Source organism: Chionomys nivalis, chromosome 18 (assembly GCF_950005125.1).
Source record: "Chionomys nivalis chromosome 18, mChiNiv1.1, whole genome shotgun sequence".
Classification (NCBI taxonomy): domain Eukaryota; kingdom Metazoa; phylum Chordata; class Mammalia; order Rodentia; family Cricetidae; genus Chionomys; species Chionomys nivalis.
The window spans coordinates 7,593,200-7,617,121 of NC_080103.1; the positions used below are offsets into that span (position 1 = coordinate 7,593,200).

The 23,922-nt window shown below is 45.7% G+C and overlaps 1 protein-coding gene and 1 non-coding gene across 2 annotated transcripts in view; both read left to right on the forward strand.

Annotated features, from left to right (window-relative positions):
* Positions 1-23,922, forward strand: part of Flg (filaggrin) — a 121,623-nt gene that overhangs the window by 47,321 nt on the left and 50,380 nt on the right. The window contains exons 11-14 of the mRNA XM_057793838.1: positions 1,871-1,960; positions 2,536-2,636; positions 3,228-9,522; positions 11,739-12,383. Coding sequence (XP_057649821.1) covers positions 1,871-1,960; positions 2,536-2,636; positions 3,228-9,522; positions 11,739-12,383 — 7,131 coding nt within the window. The remainder of the gene's footprint in view (positions 1-1,870; positions 1,961-2,535; positions 2,637-3,227; positions 9,523-11,738; positions 12,384-23,922) is intronic.
* Positions 20,651-20,754, forward strand: LOC130890303 (U6 spliceosomal RNA). Its single transcript, XR_009058738.1, has one exon. It is a non-coding gene; the product is annotated as a U6 spliceosomal RNA (small nuclear RNA).

Sequence of the window (23,922 nt, forward strand, 5' to 3'; positions counted from 1 at the left end):
CACGACAGTATGGTAGGAGGCCACTTGTTTGTTCCTAGCTGCTCAGCCCCAAAATAATGACACCGAAACCATATTATTTGCAATACTGTTTGGCCAATAGCTTAAGCATATTTCTGGCTAACTCATATCTTAAATTAACCCATCTCCATTAATCTGTGTATTGCCACGAGACTGTGGCTTACTGGGTAAAGTATGTAAATCCAGATTTGGAGCTTGCTACAACAAGTACACATGAGTACGTGAGGAAGCTGGGAAGTAAACACATGTCATTGGAGAAACAGAGGTGGAGATATGGGTGGTTCTGGGTTTGGTTAAGAATGAATCAGGCCATCCCACAGAAGGTGGCTCCTCCCTGGATGGACTTACTGTATAAAAAGGTCATTCACTCAGACTGCAGTACCCAGCAAGCTCCTTCAGCTGTGTTTTATCCACTCTTCCTCCAAACAAGGTAAGTGGGAATGCATTTAACTTTTGCCAGATTAATACTAAGACAAGTGGATACCTATATAAATATGCATACTATCAGCCTTAATTTTTTGTTCTCATTCAAACTTCTTAAGAACTATGTTTAAGTTACTGATTTTTTGCCCTCTCTTTTTAAAAAGACTACATTCATTCAAGCTCCACTAGGCATGGAGTTAATAAATCCAACCAGCTTTGTTAGGTTAAATAACTCAACCTATTACATAGATGCTGAAAGATATTAGTATCACCATTTTATTATATCAATACACACTAAAATTTCCTTGTATATTTATTCTTTTAATTATTTCTTATTCTTTTCTGCTTCTCTGTGTTCCCAAGTAGGATTAGCCTTTAATTTTTCAATTCCAGTATCTACCTCATGACCAGTTTCTTTCCAGTTTGAATATAAACCAGGATAAACTATCATGATCTTTATGGTTCTACAATAACACACACATACACACACACATACACACACACACATACACACATCAGGTATCACTGTTCTCAAAAGAAGGGTTAATCTAAAACAATCAAATAAACTATTGTACAAAGTAACATTTTAGTAAACAATCAATTTGATCATTTTCTGATTAAAAATTAATACTCTATCACATGTAGAGTGAAAAGCACCAGTGTTGACTATTTAATGGTCATCCTACCTGACTCACCTCTATCTCTCACACGAATCACGGATTTTATTTCCTCTTCATTTTGAACACTTCAGAAGATTTAAATTCAATTCTTTTAGGGGATAAAAATAATCTTGCAAAACTATCTATTCAAATAAATCACAACAAAAATCAGCAAGCACATTTCATTTTGTCCAAAACTCCAAGGTCCATAATTCTTTAGCTCAGTTTACTATAGTCATATTTGACAAATTTATGTTACCTATAGTATTTTTGTTCATCCTATTATGTAAGTCTAAAAGCCGTCATTGCAATGCCTCTATACAATACATATTTATGTCATTTATTGATATGCCTACTATTTTCCGGTCACTGAAAAGATAAGCACCTGAGCTTTTTATCCCCCTTCCAGGAAGAACAGTCAGTTCACCAAGAGTAACTACGATGCACAGAGCACAGAGGTCTAGGAGATTAGGAATCTACTATTGGGAATGAATTTAAAACTCCAAAACAGGCAGTGTCCGATACCAAAAAAAAATTATTCAATGTTTTTACTTTGCAGAGAGTAGAAAGAAGTTGTTCATGATCAAGTTAAATTTCAAAAGTGTACTTCTTAAAGAAAACTACAGATTTAAAATATAAATAATCATTACAGTAATAAATACAACTACAAAATAAAAATGAATTTTGTTTCATCTTTCTAGGTACATATACACCATTGAAAGATGTCCACTCTCCTGGAAAACATCACTTCCATGATTGACATATTCCAGCAATACTCAAACAATGATAAGGAAACAGAAACACTGAGCAAAAAGGAGCTGAAGGAACTTCTGGAAATAGAATTACGGGCAGTTTTGAAGGTAAGAAACAGAAAAAAACAACCAAGAAAAACAGACTTTCTGTTCCTCCCCAATAATCTAGCTAAGACTGTATAAAACATTATTTAATTACATTACGTAATTAAAGAGCCCTGACTAAGAAGAGAGAAATGTTATTTAGTTGTCTTAAATATGTATATACATACGATTCATGTAGTGCTAACATACGTAAAAAAAGGAACAATACCAATATTTAATTACAAAAATATGAGTGTAAAGTAACTTTTCACAATAAGTTTCCCAACATCAGGAAATGTAGAAGGGTTTACTGAGAAGGAAATTAAGTGATAGAGTGAATAAAATTCAAATTCACAAAGTGAGGAAAAGAGTAATTGACCTCAGGAAATGAGGCGTGATTCCTAGCTGATCTTAAAACATTAATTGATACATTACCAATATATGTGAGACAAAAATGAAAGATTATAAAAACACTACAAATGAAAAAAATCTAAATGACATAGCACAAATGATGGTACAAAACATAAATTAAAATAGCAATTGAACTATAAAGTTGAAATTAGTTGGTATGAAGGACTGTGTGTCTGCAATTCTTACAGAATCCAGATGATGAAGATATTGGAGATGTCTTCATGCAAATCCTGGATGTAGACCATAATGAGAAAATAGATTTCACTGAGTATTTACTGCTGGTGTTGAAGTTGGCTCAAGCATATTATGAATCATCTCGCAACAAAAGTTTGCAAACTGGATCCAAGAGAAGAAGAAAAGATCATTATAAACAAGTGGAGGAGGATGGAGAAGAAGAAGAAGAAGAAGAAAGAAGACAAAGACACCGAAGAACTGATGGAAAGCAAAATAAAGAAATTTCGAAAAGTCCAAGAGGAAGAGGGAAAGAAAGACATAGATCAAGCAGTAGAAAACAGGAGACGGACACAAATACCCACGGAGAAACAGAAAAACGCGGAAAACATCAGAGTACAAATAGAAAGCATCGGGGAGGATCTAATTCAACTGAAAGAAGACACAGCAAAGGAAAGAAAAATAGGAGAACAAAGGAAACAAACGAAATAAATTATGATGTTGTGAAATATGAAAATACAAAATATGAAAGAGGAGTTAAAGGCAGTGCTGATTACTACTATGAAAAAGAGAATGTCCAAGAAGAAAGAGAAGTTGGAAGAAGCTCAAACACGCAAAAAAAAGGACATCAAGAGTACACAGACAGGACCAGGCAGTCCGGCTCCCGGCAGAGAAGCGAGTCCTCCCAAAGACGTGCTGATTCTCCCAGGGGCACCACAAGAACAGGCTCCCGAGGAAGACAGGAGTCCCCAGCTGGACACCAGTCAGCAGATGGACCCAGGCATTCCACATCAAGGAGTGAGAGACGACAGAGGGACAGCACCAGCCAGGCCAGTGACAGCGAAAGCCATTCTGAAGGCTCAGAAGGCCAGGCAGTGGGAGTCCGTGGTCACTCCGGGGCCAGCCAAAGGCACGAGCAGACATCCTCCCGTGGCCAGAGAGGCTCTGGACCCTACCGGGTGTACTACTACTCCGAGGAGGAACACGAACACGGCCACTCCGAGTCCGGCCACACACAGCAGCGGTCCAGTGGCAGAGCTCCCCAGGGCGCCCAGCAAGAACAAGGAAGGGGCAGCGCCAGGACTGGAGGCTCTCACCAAGGACAGACTTCCTCTGGCCACCAGGCTGGGTCCACCCGTGGACAGAGCAGAGACAGTGCAAGAGAGGGTCAGGGGTCCCACCGGGAGGCCGCGAGGGACAGCTCTGAGCACCACCGGTCCAGAAGGGACCAGGCCACCTCCGGATCTAGCCCCAGCAGGGGCCACGAAGAGCGCCATGATGGCGCTGGACGCTCAGGATCCAGGCAAGGCCAGAGAGCCTCCCACACTGATAGCGATTCCTCCCAGGGTCATGTAGGCCACAGGGCCACAGCAGGCAGGCACCCAACTGGTCGCGAACAGTCTACAGACAGGTCGAGGCAGTCCGGCTCCCGGCAGAGAAGCGAGTCCTCCCAAAGACGTGCTGATTCTCCCAGGGGCACCACAAGAACAGGCTCCCGAGGAAGACAGGAGTCCCCAGCTGGACACCAGTCACCAGATGGCAACAGGCATTCCACATCAAGGAGTGAGAGACGACAGAGGGACAGCACCAGCCAGGCCAGTGACAGCGAAAGCCATTCTGAAGGCTCAGAAGGCCAGGCAGTGGGAGTCCGTGGTCACTCCGGGGCCAGCCAAAGGCACGAGCAGACATCCTCCCGTGGCCAGAGAGGCTCTGGACCCTACCGGGTGTACTACTACTCCGAGGAGGAACACGAACACGGCCACTCCGAGTCCGGCCACACACAGCAGCGGTCCAGTGGCAGAGCTCCCCAGGGCGCCCAGCAAGAACAAGGAAGGGGCAGCGCCAGGACTGGAGGCTCTCACCAAGGACAGACTTCCTCTGGCCACCAGGCTGGGTCCTCCCGTGGACAGAGCAGAGACAGTGCAAGAGAGGGTCAGGGGTCCCATCGGGAGGCCGCGAGGGACAGCTCTGAGCACCACCGGTCCAGAAGGGACCAGGCCACCTCCGGATCTAGCCCCAGCAGGGGCCACGAAGAGCGCCATGATGGCGCTGGACGCTCAGGATCCAGGCAAGGCCAGAGAGCCTCCCACACTGATAGCGATTCCTCCCAGGGTCACGTAGGCCACAGGGCCACAGCAGGCAGGCACCCAACTGGTCGCGAACAGTCTACAGACAGGTCCAGGCAGTCCGGCTCCCGGCAGAGAAGCGAGTCCTCCCAAAGACGTGCTGATTCTCCCAGGGGCACCACAAGAACAGGCTCCCGAGGAAGACAGGAGTCCCCAGCTGGACACCAGTCACCAGATGGCAACAGGCATTCCACATCAAGGAGTGAGAGACGACAGAGGGACAGCACCAGCCAGGCCAGTGACAGCGAAAGCCATTCTGAAGGCTCAGAAGGCCAGGCAGTGGGAGTCCGTGGTCACTCCGGGGCCAGCCAAAGGCACGAGCAGACATCCTCCCGTGGCCAGAGAGGCTCTGGACCCTACCGGGTGTACTACTACTCCGAGGAGGAACACGAACACGGCCACTCCGAGTCCGGCCACACACAGCAGCGGTCCAGTGGCAGAGCTCCCCAGGGCGCACAGCAAGAACAAGGAAGGGGCAGCGCCAGGACTGGAGGCTCTCACCAAGGACAGACTTCCTCTGGCCACCAGGCTGGGTCCTCCCGTGGACAGAGCAGAGACAGTGCAAGAGAGGGTCAGGGGTCCCACCGGGAGGCCGCGAGGGACAGCTCTGAGCACCACCGGTCCAGAAGGGACCAGGCCACCTCCGGATCTAGCCCCAGCAGGGGCCACGAAGAGCGCCATGATGGCGCTGGACGCTCAGGATCCAGGCAAGGCCAGAGAGCCTCCCACACTGATAGCGATTCCTCCCAGGGTCACGTAGGCCACAGGGCCACAGCAGGCAGGCACCCAACTGGTCGCGAACAGTCTACAGACAGGTCGAGGCAGTCCGGCTCCCGGCAGAGAAGCGAGTCCTCCCAAAGACGTGCTGATTCTCCCAGGGGCACCACAAGAACAGGCTCCCGAGGAAGACAGGAGTCCCCAGCTGGACACCAGTCACCAGATGGCAACAGGCATTCCACATCAAGGAGTGAGAGACGACAGAGGGACAGCACCAGCCAGGCCAGTGACAGCGAAAGCCATTCTGAAGGCTCAGAAGGCCAGGCAGTGGGAGTCCGTGGTCACTCCGGGGCCAGCCAAAGGCACGAGCAGACATCCTCCCGTGGCCAGAGAGGCTCTGGACCCTACCGGGTGTACTACTACTCCGAGGAGGAACACGAACACGGCCACTCCGAGTCTGGCCACACACAGCAGCGGTCCAGTGGCAGAGCTCCCCAGGGCGCCCAGCAAGAACAAGGAAGGGGCAGCGCCAGGACTGGAGGCTCTCACCAAGGACAGACTTCCTCTGGCCACCAGGCTGGGTCCTCCCGTGGACAGAGCAGAGACAGTGCAAGAGAGGGTCAGGGGTCCCATCGGGAGGCCGCGAGGGACAGCTCTGAGCACCACCGGTCCAGAAGGGACCAGGCCACCTCCGGATCTAGCCCCAGCAGGGGCCACGAAGAGCGCCATGATGGCGCTGGACGCTCAGGATCCAGGCAAGGCCAGAGAGCCTCCCACACTGATAGCGATTCCTCCCAGGGTCACGTAGGCCACAGGGCCACAGCAGGCAGGCACCCAACTGGTCGCGAACAGTCTACAGACAGGTCCAGGCAGTCCGGCTCCCGGCAGAGAAGCGAGTCCTCCCAAAGACGTGCTGATTCTCCCAGGGGCACCACAAGAACAGGCTCCCGAGGAAGACAGGAGTCCCCAGCTGGACACCAGTCACCAGATGGCAACAGGCATTCCACATCAAGGAGTGAGAGACGACAGAGGGACAGCACCAGCCAGGCCAGTGACAGCGAAAGCCATTCTGAAGGCTCAGAAGGCCAGGCAGTGGGAGTCCGTGGTCACTCCGGGGCCAGCCAAAGGCACGAGCAGACATCCTCCCGTGGCCAGAGAGGCTCTGGACCCTACCGGGTGTACTACTACTCCGAGGAGGAACACGAACACGGCCACTCCGAGTCCGGCCACACACAGCAGCGGTCCAGTGGCAGAGCTCCCCAGGGCGCCCAGCAAGAACAAGGAAGGGGCAGCGCCAGGACTGGAGGCTCTCACCAAAGACAGACTTCCTCTGGCCACCAGGCTGGGTCCTCCCGTGGACAGAGCAGAGACAGTGCAAGAGAGGGTCAGGGGTCCCACCGGGAGGCCGCGAGGGACAGCTCTGAGCACCACCGGTCCAGAAGGGACCAGGCCACCTCCAGATCTAGCCCCAGCAGGGGCCACGAAGAGCGCCATGATGGCGCTGGACGCTCAGGATCCAGGCAAGGCCAGAGAGCCTCCCACACTGATAGCGATTCCTCCCAGGGTCACGTAGGCCACAGGGCCACAGCAGGCAGGCACCCAACTGGTCGCGAACAGTCTACAGACAGGTCCAGGCAGTCCGGCTCCCGGCAGAGAAGCGAGTCCTCCCAAAGACGTGCTGATTCTCCCAGGGGCACCACAAGAACAGGCTCCCGAGGAAGACAGGAGTCCCCAGCTGGACACCAGTCACCAGATGGCAACAGGCATTCCACATCAAGGAGTGAGAGACGACAGAGGGACAGCACCAGCCAGGCCAGTGACAGCGAAAGCCATTCTGAAGGCTCAGAAGGCCAGGCAGTGGGAGTCCGTGGTCACTCCGGGGCCAGCCAAAGGCACGAGCAGACATCCTCCCGTGGCCAGAGAGGCTCTGGACCCTACCGGGTGTACTACTACTCCGAGGAGGAACACGAACACGGCCACTCCGAGTCCGGCCACACACAGCAGCGGTCCAGTGGCAGAGCTCCCCAGGGCGCCCAGCAAGAACAAGGAAGGGGCAGCGCCAGGACTGGAGGCTCTCACCAAGGACAGACTTCCTCTGGCCACCAGGCTGGGTCCTCCCGTGGACAGAGCAGAGACAGTGCAAGAGAGGGTCAGGGGTCCCACCGGGAGGCCGCGAGGGACAGCTCTGAGCACCACCGGTCCAGAAGGGACCAGGCCACCTCCGGATCTAGCCCCAGCAGGGGCCACGAAGAGCGCCATGATGGCGCTGGACGCTCAGGATCCAGGCAAGGCCAGAGAGCCTCCCACACTGATAGCGATTCCTCCCAGGGTCACGTAGGCCACAGGGCCACAGCAGGCAGGCACCCAACTGGTCGCGAACAGTCTACAGACAGGTCCAGGCAGTCCGGCTCCCGGCAGAGAAGCGAGTCCTCCCAAAGACGTGCTGATTCTCCCAGGGGCACCACAAGAACAGGCTCCCGAGGAAGACAGGAGTCCCCAGCTGGACACCAGTCACCAGATGGCAACAGGCATTCCACATCAAGGAGTGAGAGACGACAGAGGGACAGCACCAGCCAGGCCAGTGACAGCGAAAGCCATTCTGAAGGCTCAGAAGGCCAGGCAGTGGGAGTCCGTGGTCACTCCGGGGCCAGCCAAAGGCACGAGCAGACATCCTCCCGTGGCCAGAGAGGCTCTGGACCCTACCGGGTGTACTACTACTCCGAGGAGGAACACGAACACGGCCACTCCGAGTCTGGCCACACACAGCAGCGGTCCAGTGGCAGAGCTCCCCAGGGCGCCCAGCAAGAACAAGGAAGGGGCAGCGCCAGGACTGGAGGCTCTCACCAAGGACAGACTTCCTCTGGCCACCAGGCTGGGTCCTCCCGTGGACAGAGCAGAGACAGTGCAAGAGAGGGTCAGGGGTCCCACCGGGAGGCCGCGAGGGACAGCTCTGAGCACCACCGGTCCAGAAGGGACCAGGCCACCTCCGGATCTAGCCCCAGCAGGGGCCACGAAGAGCGCCATGATGGCGCTGGACGCTCAGGATCCAGGCAAGGCCAGAGAGCCTCCCACACTGATAGCGATTCCTCCCAGGGTCACGTAGGCCACAGGGCCACAGCAGGCAGGCACCCAACTGGTCGCGAACAGTCTACAGACAGGTCCAGGCAGTCCGGCTCCCGGCAGAGAAGCGAGTCCTCCCAAAGACGTGCTGATTCTCCCAGGGGCACCACAAGAACAGGCTCCCGAGGAAGACAGGAGTCCCCAGCTGGACACCAGTCAGCAGATGGACCCAGGCATTCCACATCAAGGAGTGAGAGACGACAGAGGGACAGCACCAGCCAGGCCAGTGACAGCGAAAGCCATTCTGAAGGCTCAGAAGGCCAGGCAGTGGGAGTCCGTGGTCACTCCGGGGCCAGCCAAAGGCACGAGCAGACATCCTCCCGTGGCCAGAGAGGCTCTGGACCCTACCGGGTGTACTACTACTCCGAGGAGGAACACGAACACGGCCACTCCGAGTCCGGCCACACACAGCAGCGGTCCAGTGGCAGAGCTCCCCAGGGCGCCCAGCAAGAACAAGGAAGGGACAGGGCCAGGACTGGAGGCTCTCACCAAGGACAGACTTCCTCTGGCCACCAGGCAGGGTCCTCCCGTGGACAAGGCAGAGACAGTGCAAGAGAGGGTCAGGGGTCCCACCGGGAGGCCGCGAGGGACAGCTCTGTGCACCACCGGTCCAGAAGGGACCAGGCCACCTCCGGATCTAGCCCCAGCAGGGGCCACGAAGAGCGCCATGATGGCGCTGGACGCTCAGGATCCAGGCAAGGCCAGAGAGCCTCCCACACTGATAGCGATTCCTCCCAGGGTCACGTAGGACACAGGGCCACAGCAGGCAGGCACCCAACTGGTCGCGAACAGTCTACAGACAGGTCCAGGCAGTCCGGCTCCCGGCAGAGAAGCGAGTCCTCCCAAAGACGTGCTGATTCTCCCAGGGGCACCACAAGAACAGGCTCCCGAGGAAGACAGGAGTCCCCAGCTGGACACCAGTCAGCAGATGGACCCAGGCATTCCACACCAAGGAGGGAGAGACGACAGAGGGTCCACACCAGCCAGGACAGAGACCGCAATGGCCCCTCAGATGTCACAGTTGGGCACAGGAATGCTTCTGTAAAACAGGGGAGCACCAGTTCTAATTCAGGCCATCGTAGGGAATCCTTAGAGTATGATCAAACTGGAGACAATTCAGGTCATTCCTCAAAACATCTTGAGTTTTGTTATTCACAGAGGTATTATTACTATCACTAAAGATCCAATATGGTGGAATCAATGGAACAAAGGTATAAAATCACCTATTTTTGAATAGCTGTCTTTTCCGTCGTTTTGGGTCAGTGCTTTCCTTTCTTTGTTTTTTCTTTTTCATTTTCTTCCTTTTTTTTGTTTTATGGTTGGTTGGTTGGTTTGGTTTGGTTTGTTACAGTGTTTTAGGTTTATGCATTTAGACTTTTTAAATCCGTACTTTTTTCTTTTCATTTTGCGAGTATTTAGAAAAGTAGTTCAGGTTTTATTATTTAGAAAATTTATGGAATGGGGAATTTAATTTTAGTAGTATGAATATTTGGTGTAAGGTTAAGTTTATTTACCTTAAAATGTTTTATTTTAAATCCTTTAAATCTGGAGATTAATTTTTGCTCGTAACTTGAAAAATATAACAAAACCCAAGAGCAGTCTATTTGAGGCCCTAATCCTCTGCCTGCAATCAGAATTTAGAATATCTACCCATTTGCATTTGCCTTTTCTTAAGCAATTGTTTAAATTACATTGGACGTATTGACTCAACACAGTAACCTCTATAATATATGAAAAATAAATAATTGGCCATCTAATATACTTTGCCTCTTTCATTCTTTCTTTTTATAAATTCGAAGACTTCTCTCTGTGTGTCATTACTACATCTTTTCATCTTTATAGAAAAAGTTGGATAACCATATAGAAATGTCTGTGTTGCAATGGTGAACTAAAAAGTTTAAACATACCCATGTATTTCCCCACTACTTCCTTGGTTTTTACCACCTTACCAAGCAAAACAGCTTTGTTAAGAATAGGAAATCAGGGCTGGAGAGATGGCTCAGTGGTTAAGAGCATTGCCTGCTCTTCCAAAGGTCATGAGTTCAATTCCCGGCAACCACATGGTGGCTCACAACCATCTGTAGCGAGGTCTGCTGCCCTCTTCTGGTCTGCAAATACACACAGACAGAATATTGTATACATAATAAATAAATGTTTAAAAAAAAGAATAGGAAATCATTTATCCATATAATAATTATCTATGTCAAACCAAAATCATAGGAATCTTTGAAGAAAGAACAAGGTTATTCCTTCCAAAGGTCATGGCAGACACCCAATGGGAGTAGAGACAGGGTCCTGGTGTTCAGTTCCAGAGGGAAGGAAGAGAACAAGTGCTCTCTGCCCTGGTAGGAAATATGGTCATGTTTGTTATCAAGATATGGGTCAGGGGAGAGTAAAGAACTGGGTAAGATATGCACAACATTCTTTCATGAAAAACTACATCTTTCCATCAAAACTGGACTGGGATTTTTATCCCCAAATAGCAAACTGGAGACATCTATAGGCACACCTCCTCAATTTGCAGATGAGTTTATCACACAAATAACTTCTTTCAAGAAAAATATGCAGACATCAAGTCTCCAAGTCCTGAGTCTGGTGGTTTTATAAACAGTATACATAAAAACTACCTTTTTTGAACTTTTACTGAAATGAGTCATGCTGAAGTGAAACTGACTGTCGAAACTGAAATGGTCTTTAGTGGAGACAGGTGCTGAATCAAAGGCAGCAAGCAGCTCCGTGTTCTATTTAGTCTTGCTTTGTGTTCTATTGGATCCACAAAGACGGGAATGTTGTCCCCATATAAAACTATAAAACTGCATATTCCTTAAGTTGCCAGACCTGATAACTTAGCAATGATACCACAGAAAGATTGAGTTTATCCAGTTCCTTCAGGTAGCCCTTCTATACATTTAGTTAGGCCTACATACGGGGCTAGAAGTAAAAAGCTATGAACTAACAGTACAGACCTGGACTGCCCAAGGTAGATGTGTTGATGGACAATATAACAGAGACACAGAGATATGTGTTCTATACAAAAATGAACTCTAAATTTTCTGACACAGCCACAGTCAGCTGAAATTGCTTTCTTCTGTATTCCTGCCCACTCAAAGGATTACATTGCCAGAATATCCTTTTTGTCCGTTGACATAAAATCAGTTTGCCGAAAAGGATGAAACAAGGTTCACCAGAAGCATAAGTTCTATCCTCTTGTCTTCATGAAACATTGTCCCTCTTCTTACTTGACTAACTCTTCAAAGAAAATTATCAGGATCGCTCTTCCTTCCGGTTCCCGCAGCCTCTGCAGCCATGAGCAGCAAAGTCTCTCGAACACCCTGTACGAGGCGGTGCGGGAGGTCCTGCACGGGAACCAGCGCAAGCGCCGCAAGTTTCTGGAAACGGTGGAGCTGCAGATCAGCCTGAAGAACTACAACCCCCAGAAGGACAAACGTTTCTCGGGCACCTTCAGGCTCAAGTCCACTCCTCGCCCCAAGTTCTCGGTGTGCGTCCTAGGGGACCAGCAGCACTGCGATGAGGCCAAGGCCGTGGATGTCCCCCACATGGACATCGAGGCGCTGAAGAAGCTCAATAAGAACAAGAAGTTGGTCAAAAAGCTGGCCAAGAAGTATGACGCCTTTCTGGCCTCTGAGTCTCTGATCAAGCAGATCCTGCGTATCCTGGGCCCAGGCCTGAACAAGGCTGGCAAGTTCCCTTCCCTGCTGACACATAATGAAAACTTGGTGGCCAAAGTGGACGATCAAGTTCCAGATGAAGAAGGTGCTGTGTCTGGCTGTCGCTGTCGGCCACGTGAAGATGACCGACGACGAGCTGGTCTACAACATTCATTTGGCTGTCAATTTCTTGGTGTCCTTGCTCAAGAAGAACTGGCAAAATGTCCGGGCTTTGTATATCAAGAGCACCATGGGCAAGCCTCAGTGTCTTTAATAGGATGCCCCAATAAACTTTCGTGCTGCCCCCCCCAAAAAAAATTATCAGGATCACAAAGACCTAGTAGGTGCATGGAAAACAGTCAGAATTGGACCTGGTATTCAATAACTGTTATTTGGGTCAAAGTTTTTGGCATGAGTTAAATAAGATGAAGAATAAAATATTGAGAAAATAGGCCATTAAAGGTCTGCTCATAGTTAAATAACAAGCATATGGTAGGTACAAGATTTGAAACCTGGAAACATGGAGTTCAGTAGGAGTTCCTAATATGTAGAAACCCTGACTTTAATCCCCAGTACAGGAAACAAAAGCAAAACCAAAGAAAATATGCATTTATCTGAAGATGATATCTTTCTGCTAACACAGTGGTGTTTGCCTGGAACTCCAGTGCTTTGGAGGCAGAAGCAAAGACAGTGTGTTCAAGGTGAGTCTGGACTATATTTCAAAGCTCCAGACCATCAGCCATATACATGAATAATACCTTGCCTCAAATTAAAAAGAATAATAATACAAAGACATCCAAACCTAATTCTGTATTTCAAGTCATAGTTCTATCACTGAGAAGTATTATCAACATTCAAAGAGACCAGAAAAATCAAATGAAGAGAAAAATGAAATACAGCCATTGCTTTGGTATCTTGAAATCTATGATACTAGGAAGAGGCATTTCTATAGAGAGGCAGGATACACAGAAATTATTGGAAAGGTTAGGAATGAATGGCTGCCAATGAACCAGATACAATGAATATAAACGACTCTTATGAGAAAGCAAAAAAAAAGCTACTAGCTAAGCAAATCATTCAGGTTTCTCACATCTACCAGAGTGCTGGCCTGTGTGAATCTGTAGTGTGAATCCACATCCATCAGAGTGCTGGCCTTTTTGGAGCTGTGGTGTGAGTCTACATCCATCAGAGTGTTGGCCTGTGTGGATCTGTGGTGTGAATCCACATCCATCAGAGTGCTGGCCTGTGTGAATCTGTGGTGTGAATCCACATCCATCAGAGTGTTGCCCTGTGTGTGAATCTGTGGTATTAAACCACATCCATCAGAGTGCTGGCCTGTGTGAATCTGTGGTGTGAATCCACATCCATCAGAGTGTTGCCCTATGTGTGGATTTGTGGTGTTAAACCACATCCATCAGAGTGCTGGCCTGTGTGTATCTGTGGTGTGAATCCACATCCATCAGAGTGTTGCCCTGTGTGTGGATCTGTGGTGTGAATCCACATCCATCAGAATGCTGGCCTGTGTGGAGCTGTGGTGTGAGTCTACATCCATCAGAGTGCTGGCCTGTGTGAATCTGTAGTGTGAGTCCACATCCATCAGAATGTTACCCTGTGTGTGGATCTGTAGTGTGAATCCACATCCATCAGAGTGCTGGCCTGTATGGAGCTGTAGTGTGAATCCACATTCATCAGAGTGCTGGCCTGTATGGAGCTGTGGTGTGAGTCTACAGACATCAGAGTGCTGGCCTGTGTGGAGCTGTGGTGTGAGTCCACATCCATCAGAGTGCTGGCCTTTTTGGAGCTGTGGTGTGAGTCTACAGACATCAGAGTGCTGGCCTGTGTGGATCTGTGGTGTGAATCCACATCCATCAGAGTGTTGGCCTGTGTGTGGATCTGTGGTGTTAAACCACATCCATCAGAGTGTTGGCCTGTGTGTGGATCTGTGGTGTTAAACCACATCCATCAGAGTGTTGGCCTGTGTGGATCTGTGGTGTGAATCCACATCCATCAGAGTGTTGGCCTGTGTGGATCTGTGGTGTGAATCCACATCCATCAGAGTGTTGCCCTGTGTGTGGATCTGTGGTGTGAATCTACATCCATCAGAATGCTGGCCTGTATGGAGCTGTGGTGTGAATCCACATCCATCAGAGTGCTGGCCTGTATGGAGCTGTGGTGTGAGTCTACAGACATCAGAGTTCTGGCCTGTGTGGAGCTGTAGTGTGAGTCCACATCCATCAGAGTGCTGGCCTGTATGGAGCTGTGGTGTGAGTCTACAGACATCAGAGTGCTGGCCTGTGTGGATCTGTGGTGTGAATCCACATCCATCAGAGTGTTGCCCTGTGTGTGGATCTGTGGTGTTAAACCACATCCATCAGAGTATTGGCCTGTGTGGATCTGTGGTGTGAATCCACATCCATCAGAGTGCTTCCCTAGTGGATTTGTGGGATGAGGATAGGGTAGATAGTTTTCAAGAACTACCTTCTGAGAATTAACAAGAAGCCAGATGATGGGAAGCCAAAGTTCAAGGCTAGACCTCCCTTCCCCAGATTTCTAAAGAATAAATAGCAAATTAAAAAACATGTTCTGAGTATATCATTCAATGTTTTGATATGTGTATCCAATGTGAAATAATCACTACACCTAGCTAAGTTTAATAGATCAGTTACCTCACATAGTTAACTCTTCTGGATGTGTATGTGGTGACATTGAGATCTAGCCTCTTAAGAAGTTTCAAAACACAACACATAATTATTAACTATAGCTAACACATTGTACATTGTCTCCAGTAATCACTCCTCTGGTAAGAGAAGGATTTAAACTTTTGTTCAACAGATTTTTTTCCTACACTATCAACCCTGGTAGCACTATTCTACTCACTTTGTTTTCATGAGTTTTTTTTTAGATTCCACATATGTGAATCATGTAATATTTATCTCTCTGTGTCTGACTTAGAATTATGCCCTCTAGGTTCATCTATATTGTGGCAAATCACAAACCACCCTTAATATTAAGGTTGACTAATATTTCATTGAGTATACAATCAGGAATCCATTAACAACAAGATATATTTTGAATAATTTCCCATTAAGAAATGCTGCCATTTCATGAACATCTCAGAGTACACAACAAACGTAAAAGGTAGAGATCAACCACTTGACATGGCCTGTTGAGGCAATCAAGTAAACATGAAATGTATAAGGTGTTGCCAACATTGTATGTCATACTGTTTTACACTAACAATAAAAATGTGATAGGTGAAATATATACACTAGAAATACAGTCACTTATTATCATTATGAGGTATTATATACTGTACATGATTGCATGTGCTTTTTTGGAGGTATGGTATACATGCAGGCTTATGTAGATATATGCACATGCATATATGAACTCATGTGCACATGTGTGTGGGGGCCAAAGGTAGTTGAGTGTCTTCCTCATGACTAGTTTTTGAGATAGCTAGAGCTTACCAACTAACTGAACTTTCTGTCTAATGAGCCCCAGGAATCCACCTGCCTCCACTTCCTTGAGCTATAACAAATCCACACTGCCATGGTCAGCTTTTACATGGTTGTTTGGATCCAAATCAAGATCCTCATGTTTGTGCAACAGGCCTTTTACTCCCTTGTGCTACACCTTTGCATAACTGGCCAAAACAGTAGGCTCGTTTGTACTAGTACAATCACAGGCACACGAATGATTCATTGTGCTACAAAATTATGATGGCTCCAATGTCACTGGGTGACAGGAAATTTTCAGTTCTATTATAATCTGACATGATCACCACCATATATGTAATTTATGGGTATAAATAAGGGAATGATAACCACTTACAAATAAGATGTACATATTCAAGCAAGTAGAGGACATGGGAACAAAATGAATAAATTACAGTCATACTGTACACTATTATTGGAGTGTTTCTTTTTTTCATTTATTTATTTATTTATTTATTAACGATTTCTGTCTCTTCCCCGCCACCGCCTCCCATATTCCTCCCCGTCCCCCAATCAACTCCCCCCTCTCATCAGCCCTAAGAGCAGTCAAGGTTCCCTGCCCTGTGGGGAGTCCAAGGATGTACTCACTCATATTTGGTTTCTAGCCATAAATAAAGGACATTGAGCCTATAATTCGTGATCCTAGAGAAGCTAAATAAGAAGGTGAACCCAAAGAAAAACATATAGACATCATCCTGGATATTAACCTTCATCAGGCGATGAAAGGAGACAGAGACAGAGTCCCACATTGGAGCACCAGACTACAACCCCAAGGTCCAAACCAGGAGCAGAAGGAGAGAGAGCACGAGCAAGGAACTCAGGGCCATGAGGGGTGCACCCTCATACTGAGACAATGGGGATGTTCTTTCGGGAACTCACCAAGGCCAGCTGGACTGGGTCTGAAAAAGCATGGGATAATACCAGACTCACTGAACATAGCAGACAATGAGGACTGCTGAGAAGTCAAAAACAATAGCACTGGGTTTTGATCCTACTGCACGTACTGGCTTTGTGGGAGCCTAGGCTGTTTGGATGTTCACCTTAAGAGTATTTCTAATATTGGAAAGAAGTTAGTGGCTTATAAGTTAACAAATAATTTACATGTATAACTTCATAAGAAAATAAACAAAATCATCCTTAGCACTTTGTGAAGCTAAATTTCCATTGGTTTCTATTGCTCTCAAGAACTAATAGCTTCTTCCCAGTACATTTCCAGCCTACCATAGAGGAAGAGGATGGACAAGACACAGTAACTGATGTTCAGGAGCAGGCAGCCTAGTCAGTGTGTAAAGGCCATGGTGCCACTATCTCACCATGACCAGAGGTTCTCCCCTTATCCTACATTATCTCCCTACCATGGACACTGGCTATATGTCAGACACACCCCACACATCTTCTATTAGAAATCTAAGGATGTATATTATATTGGCCAGACTCTAGGCAGTGTGGTTGTTGTATGGTTCACCATATAACATGTTTCATCTTATTCTTTAGAAGAACAGTATTAAGCATTTAATAATTTTATTCTATTCTAGATATTGTAGTCATAAAGATTGGAGAGACAATTTTTTCAAGGGCTTGCCGAACAGACCATTCTTGGTGGTATAAAGTATAGTGTGACCAGTTGATCATATTATTGGTAGGAAACAATAGTGCAGACCACTTCCTCTGAACTTGAAAGACATAGTCTAAACCTTGCAACTTTAGGAAGCATGTGGTCAGTCTCTACAAATGTCTGGAAATGTGTTAACTTGGGGAGGAGAGTATCCAAGAGGTTTGCTTAAACATCTTGTATAAAATCCCAAAAACAAGAAAGACAAAAGTGACAAGAAAGTGTTAGTAAATCCTTACAGCCAGCATAGAAGATGCATGTGAGTGACGCAGCCCAAGATAGCTCCGAATACACAGAAACCAGATCAAAATTAGCTCTGAAAATGACTCCCCAGAGTTTGGTCTCTATTATCCCATACAAAGAAACAACAAGGTGTTTTGGTAGAGATGTGACATGATCAGATTTGAATTTTTTAAATATTAGTTGGTAAAAGGCAGAAAAAGAATATGATCAAGTGGTAAGATGGCTGGTAAGGTAGCCGTTGTACTACCTAGCCAAACTCTGGACACCGTGATCACACAAGTTAAAAAAATCTTAGATGATGGATTAAAGACCTCAATATTAGTCTGAACACACTGAACCTGATAGAAGAAAAAGTTGGAAGTACTCTACAACATATGGGTACAGGAGATCACTTCCTACGTTTATCCCCAGCAGCACAGACATTAAGGGCAACATTGAATAAATGGGACCTCCTGAAACTGAGTAGCTTCTGTAAAGCAAAGGACACTGTCACTAAGACAAAAAGGCAACCCACTGACTGGGAGAAGATCTTCACCAACCCTGCAACAGACAAAGGTCTGATCACCAAAATATATAAAGAACTCAAGAAACTAAACTTTAAAATGCTAATGAACCCAATAAAAAAATGGGGCACTGATCTGAACAGAGAATTCTCAACAGAAGAAATTCAAATGGCCAAAAGACACCTAAGGTCATGCTCAACCTCCTTAGCGATAAGGGAAATGCAAATTAAAACAACTTTGAGATACCATCTTACACCTGTCAGAATGGCTAAAATCAAGAACACCAATGATAGCCTTTGCTGGAGAGGTTGTGGAGAAAGAGGCACACTCATTCATTGCTGGTGGGAATGTAAACTTGTGCAACCACTTTGGAAATCAGTGTGGCGATATCTCAGGAAATTTGGGATCAACCTACCCCAAGATCCAGTAATACCACTATTGGGAATATACCCAAGAGATGCCCCATCAAATGACAAAAGTATCTGTTCAACTATGTTCATAGCAGCATTGTTTGTAATAGCCAAAACCTGGAAACAACCTAGATGCCCTTCAATGGAGGAATGGATGAAGAAAGTGTGGAATATATACATATTAGAGTACTACTCAGCAGTAAAAAACAATGACTTCTCGAATTTTGCGTGCAAATGGATGGAAATAGAAAACACTATCCTGAGTGAGGTATCCCAGACTCAAAAAGAGGAACATGGGATGTACTCACTCATAATCGGTTTCTAGCCATAAAATAAAAGACATTAAGCATATAATGTGTGATCCTCTAGAAGCTAAATAAGAAAGTGAACCCAAAGAAAATCATATAGTCATCCGCATGGAGAGGGGGAAGTAGACAAGATTCCAGGGCAAAAACTGGGAACTTGCGGGTGAGGTGGCATGGGGCAAAGGGGAAATGGGATGAGAAATATGAGAAGGGGAGGATGGGAGGAGCTCGGAGGATTGGGATGGTTGGGATATAGGAAGGATGGATACGGGAGCAGCGAAGTATATATCCTATCTAAGGGAGCCATCTTAGGGTTGGCAAGAGACTTGACTCTTGAGGGGTTCGCAGGTGTCCAGGAATATGTCCCCAGCTGGTACCTTGGGCAACTAAGGAGAGGGAACCTGAAATGACCCTATCCTATACTGATGAATATCTTGCATATCACCTTAGAACCTTCATCTGGCGATGGATCGAGGTAGAGACAGAGTCTCAATTTGGAGCAACGGTCTGAGCTCTTAAGGTCCAAATGAGGAGCAGAAGGAGGGAGAACATGAGCAAAAAATCAGGACCACGAGGGATGCACCCACCCACTGTGACAGTGGAACTGATTTATTGGGAGCCCACCAAGGCCAGCTGGTCTGGGACTGAATAAGCATGGGTTGATTCCGGACTCTCTGAGCATGGCGGTCAATGAAGACTGATGAGAAGCCAAGGACAATGGCACTAGGTTTCGATCCTAATACATGAACTGGCTTTGTGGGAGCTTAGCCTGTTTGGACGCTCACCTTTCTGGACGTAGATAGAAGGACCTTGGTCTTCCCGCAGGGCAGGGAATTTGGACTGCTCTTCAGTATCGAGAGGGAGGGGGAATGGAGTGGGGGGAGGAGAAGAGGAGTGGGGATAGGGGGAGGCAAGTGGGGGGAGGGCAATATTTGGGAGGAGGGGAGGGAAATGGGAAATGGGGAGCAGGTGGAAATTTTAATTAAAAAAGAATAAAAATAAATAAATAAGTAAAAAAAAAAATCTTAGATGATCTCTCCAATCTCTGGTTAGCATTTATAAGTATATAAATCATGTATAAAATATATAAATACCTTAATAAATTAATATACTTTACTGGAACATAATGAGAAGTCTAAAGTTGAACCAATGGTTTACATGCTTCAACCCACGGTAAATTAAAGCATCCGTAAGATCAAATCTAGACTACAGATTGCTTTTTATGTAAATTGACATGTTACAGTGAATGTTGCAGATATGGTCTAATTGGATAACTTCATATGAAACTCAGAAAACTGATTATCTTCAAAACTGTAAGACATCAGGGAATAGTCTCCTGAAGACAGACCATCAAGTAACACTGCCACCTACAGGCTGAACATATAAGGATCTGTTCATTTGGTCCTAACAGTCTTCTCCAAACACGTAAGAAAAGTGTCTTAGTTGTTTAGAACATCTACCTGACTGTTTCCCTTAGGCGTGTGGCTAAATGCCACCTCCCATCATTGTGGGAATAATGTACTGAATAAATATACTGAAGTTCCCCTCATCACTACTAATGCTCACTTCACTCTGCAGTCAGTCAGAAGAGCTTGAAGTTAGTGACATTACTGTGAAGGTCCACAAACATCAGTCCAAGGCTTAGGCGTGTACATAGGCACAGAAAACACAAATGTATTATAGAAGGATGGGGTGGGATGGGAAGGGGATTTAGTGTGAGAAGGTTTAGAAAAAGAAAGTTAAGGAGATGGGAAGAGAAGGAAAGAAAAGAGAAGAGGAGAGGGAAAGGATGGGAGAGGAGAAGAAAGGGAGTAGGAGGAAATATGAAAGAAGGGGAAAGGAAGGGAATGGAAGAAGAACTCTGTGTGGGGAAAAGCGAAATTTCCCTTCAGCTCTAGAGAATAAATTTAATGAGGGTGTGGATTTTACTGGAGGTTTCCAGAGCACACACACTACACTTGAAGCCACACAGAGAACACTAGCATGGCTCCTGCCCAAGGATGACATGAGAATTCACGAATCATTCCATATTTTTAACTAAGCTGCAAATGGACCAACGTCCTCAACACAAAATCTGACTAATTTTTGAGACAGGGTCTCTCTGTCTAGCCTTGTAAATGTTAACTCGATTCATGAAATAACCAAGCCAGCATGAAGATAAACAATTATATTTTTACTTATTATAAGGGAAAACTCACGCCATGAGAATGGGAAGTCCAAGCTTGCTGGGTCCCGCAGGAATCACCCAGAGAGAGTGAGCACCTTGTCCATCCCAGTTTTTCTTCCTGGGCTTCAGGTAGCCACGCCTTAATTAGGTTTCACTTCTTAGAGGTGATTGGTTAACAAAGCTTCCCCCATCACCTCCCCCTTCTGTCTAAACAAGATCAACCCAAACCCAATACAACTATATACAATAGGAATAGATACAAAATATAAAATTACAAAGAATATAAGCAATATTAAGCCAAGGAACATATAACAAAAGTTTTAATAAACATTCTATTGCATTGGAAATAAGCTTGGCTAAATCGTGAGGAAGGTAACGACGACTATCTAAACTTCAACCCCATCGAAGACCTGAGAAGGGAAACAATATTACTTGAGTGCAGGAAGTGCAATCAAGCAGCTTCCAAAATGTGCAAAAATGACAGAGACAATTGGCTACCTGGGCAATCACCCAAAGTCTCATTTGCAATGTTGAAGCAACCAACTTTGGCTAAGGCCTAAAATGACTGACAGACCATTTTCAAATGCAAGAAACTTTTCAAACCTTCTTACCTTGTCTTGGCAGGATTTGACAGTCCTGTTTTATCAATTTACGGACACTACGTATCTTTGTCAGTGGTTGAGGTATGGGCATTTCTTTGCCCAAAAGCCAGTTCTGCCAAGAAGAAAACAAGTTCCAGGTGGAGTGCCTTCGGTCCTCAATATTTTCTCAGGAAAAGATCGGTGCGCCAGGAGCAACTATGTCTCACTTCAACAGAACACTAAGTTATTTAAATGCCATTTTCTACAGCTCTTTCAAGTGGTTGAAGATTATCTATGAAGAATATAATCTCTATGTATCTAAAGAACCTGATTAGTTTGACTATAAGTATGACAAACATAGATGACTATTGATCTATAATTCTTAATACCTATATAACTTAAGACAATAAACAACTTGCAATAAATGAGGATAATGACCTCCAAATGTGAACAATGTATAATATCTTGATCAGAGGTATAAATGTACACTGCAATATTGTAAATATATATCAATGTATTAAAAATGTTTTAAACAGAGGTAGAAGCATGTATGCATACAATACTCAAAATAATTTAACTTTTATCAATATACAAGAATCTATAGCAATGTAATTGTCTATAAATAATAACTCACAAGTATTCACTCCATTATTCACTATTATTATTAGTGTGAGTAAACTCATATCAATCTATTATCCCATCCAATTTTCCCTTTTTTTTAAGGGATCCCTGAGTCTATAAAATTCCTCCCCCAACCCTCAACCATATACCAATTATAATCAACCCCTAAATGAAGTCCCTATCCCTGAGGATAAACTTTGTTGGGAGAGGGGATGTCATCTTCTAGAATTACTTCGAGCTCATGGGGGCAACGTTCTTTCTACAGGATCCTGTGAAAGTAAAATGATGGTTAAGTTTTAGGATTAATGTCTGGTATGATTGCAAATAGTCTCTGAGTATTTTGTGAAGGTCTGGTCAGAACGTTGTAAAAGTGTGCACCATTTCAGCTAACCAAGTTGGAACCATCTTGTGCAGCTGGTGCCCAAAACAGGTCTTGTAGTAGCACTATCAGCATCATGATGTCATATCAACCAGGTGGAGTTGTTGTTGTGGGGCCCCATCTTCTTCCTGGAAACTTCAAAAATTACTGCAAGAAAATTCTTTGTTCATTGTGGAAAACTTAAGCATTATTTATATAGACTATATATTGTATTGCCTATATACAACATATAGTCTATATATACAGACATATATCGTCAATGAAAGGTATGATAAAGACAAAAATAGACATGAAGAAAAGTGAAGATTTTTTCTAATTCTTTTTTCTTTCTGTCCCATATCATGGCTTCTGACATGAGACAGAAACTCTGGGCTTTTTTCTTAACAACAGGCTTGGAATTAGAGAGATACCAAGCCAGTGTCCAACTACAAAACCAGCTCTATGTATTTATAAGTATAAATACATACATTATATATATATGTATATATAAATGTATATTCTCAACATCTATACTTATGGAACATATTCAGTTTTCTTGATGATCCTTATTGGGTAGTTATTTTTCCAACTGTCAGTATTTAAATATTCAGGGTTCCTTGAATTTTTTGAAGATGAGTGTTTTCCTGCAAAGACAAGAACAGAACACTGCCCCCATCCTATATGTTTTTCTTACCACCTGTATGATTACCACCATTCTGGATGAGCTGTCATTTCTCCTTTTCAAGAGGTTTCTCCTTTTCAAACCGAATCTTTATTAATTTTGATGGTGTCCATAACTTTTTCTTTTCCTATGGAAACAAAAGCAAAACCCCTTCCCCAATGCAGCACCTCTCCTGGCTTCCATTGTGAGGTCAGCACGTCCTTGAAATAAACTGGTTGATTTAATTCAGAAGACTTTTCCATTATCCATGTCTTTCTGCTGCTGGACTTCCCATTCTCATGGCATGAGTTTCTCCTTATAATAAGTAAAAATATAATTGTTTATCATCAAGCTGGCCTGGCTGTTTCATGAATCGAGTTAACATTTACAGTTGGCAGCCCAGCGTGGCCAACTAACTCCATGTAAAACCTAAGAGGGCTTAAAAATGAATTCTAGAAAAAAAAATACACAGTTTAACACAACTTCTTGCTATTTGCTGGCTGCTTGCCACAGCTCCTAGAGAGATTTTCCTGATTCCGCCATAGCAGTACAAAAGCTGCAGCAGTTTTGAAATCCCGGCTTTCTGGGCTATGCTGCCAGTGCAACCTTTGGCTCTTTCAGGAGACCAAGCACTTGGATGGGGGTTGTGAGCATCGTGCTGTATGTGGCTTGCTTGATAGCAACTTGGACCAGCTGTGTGCCTGGAAGTTGATCAGGGTGTGCAGCTCAGAGATGCAAGCAGCTCCGCCATGCTGGACTGTGCAGAGCTAACAGGAACTACCGTATTTACCATAATAACAGTGTAGCTTAAGTTT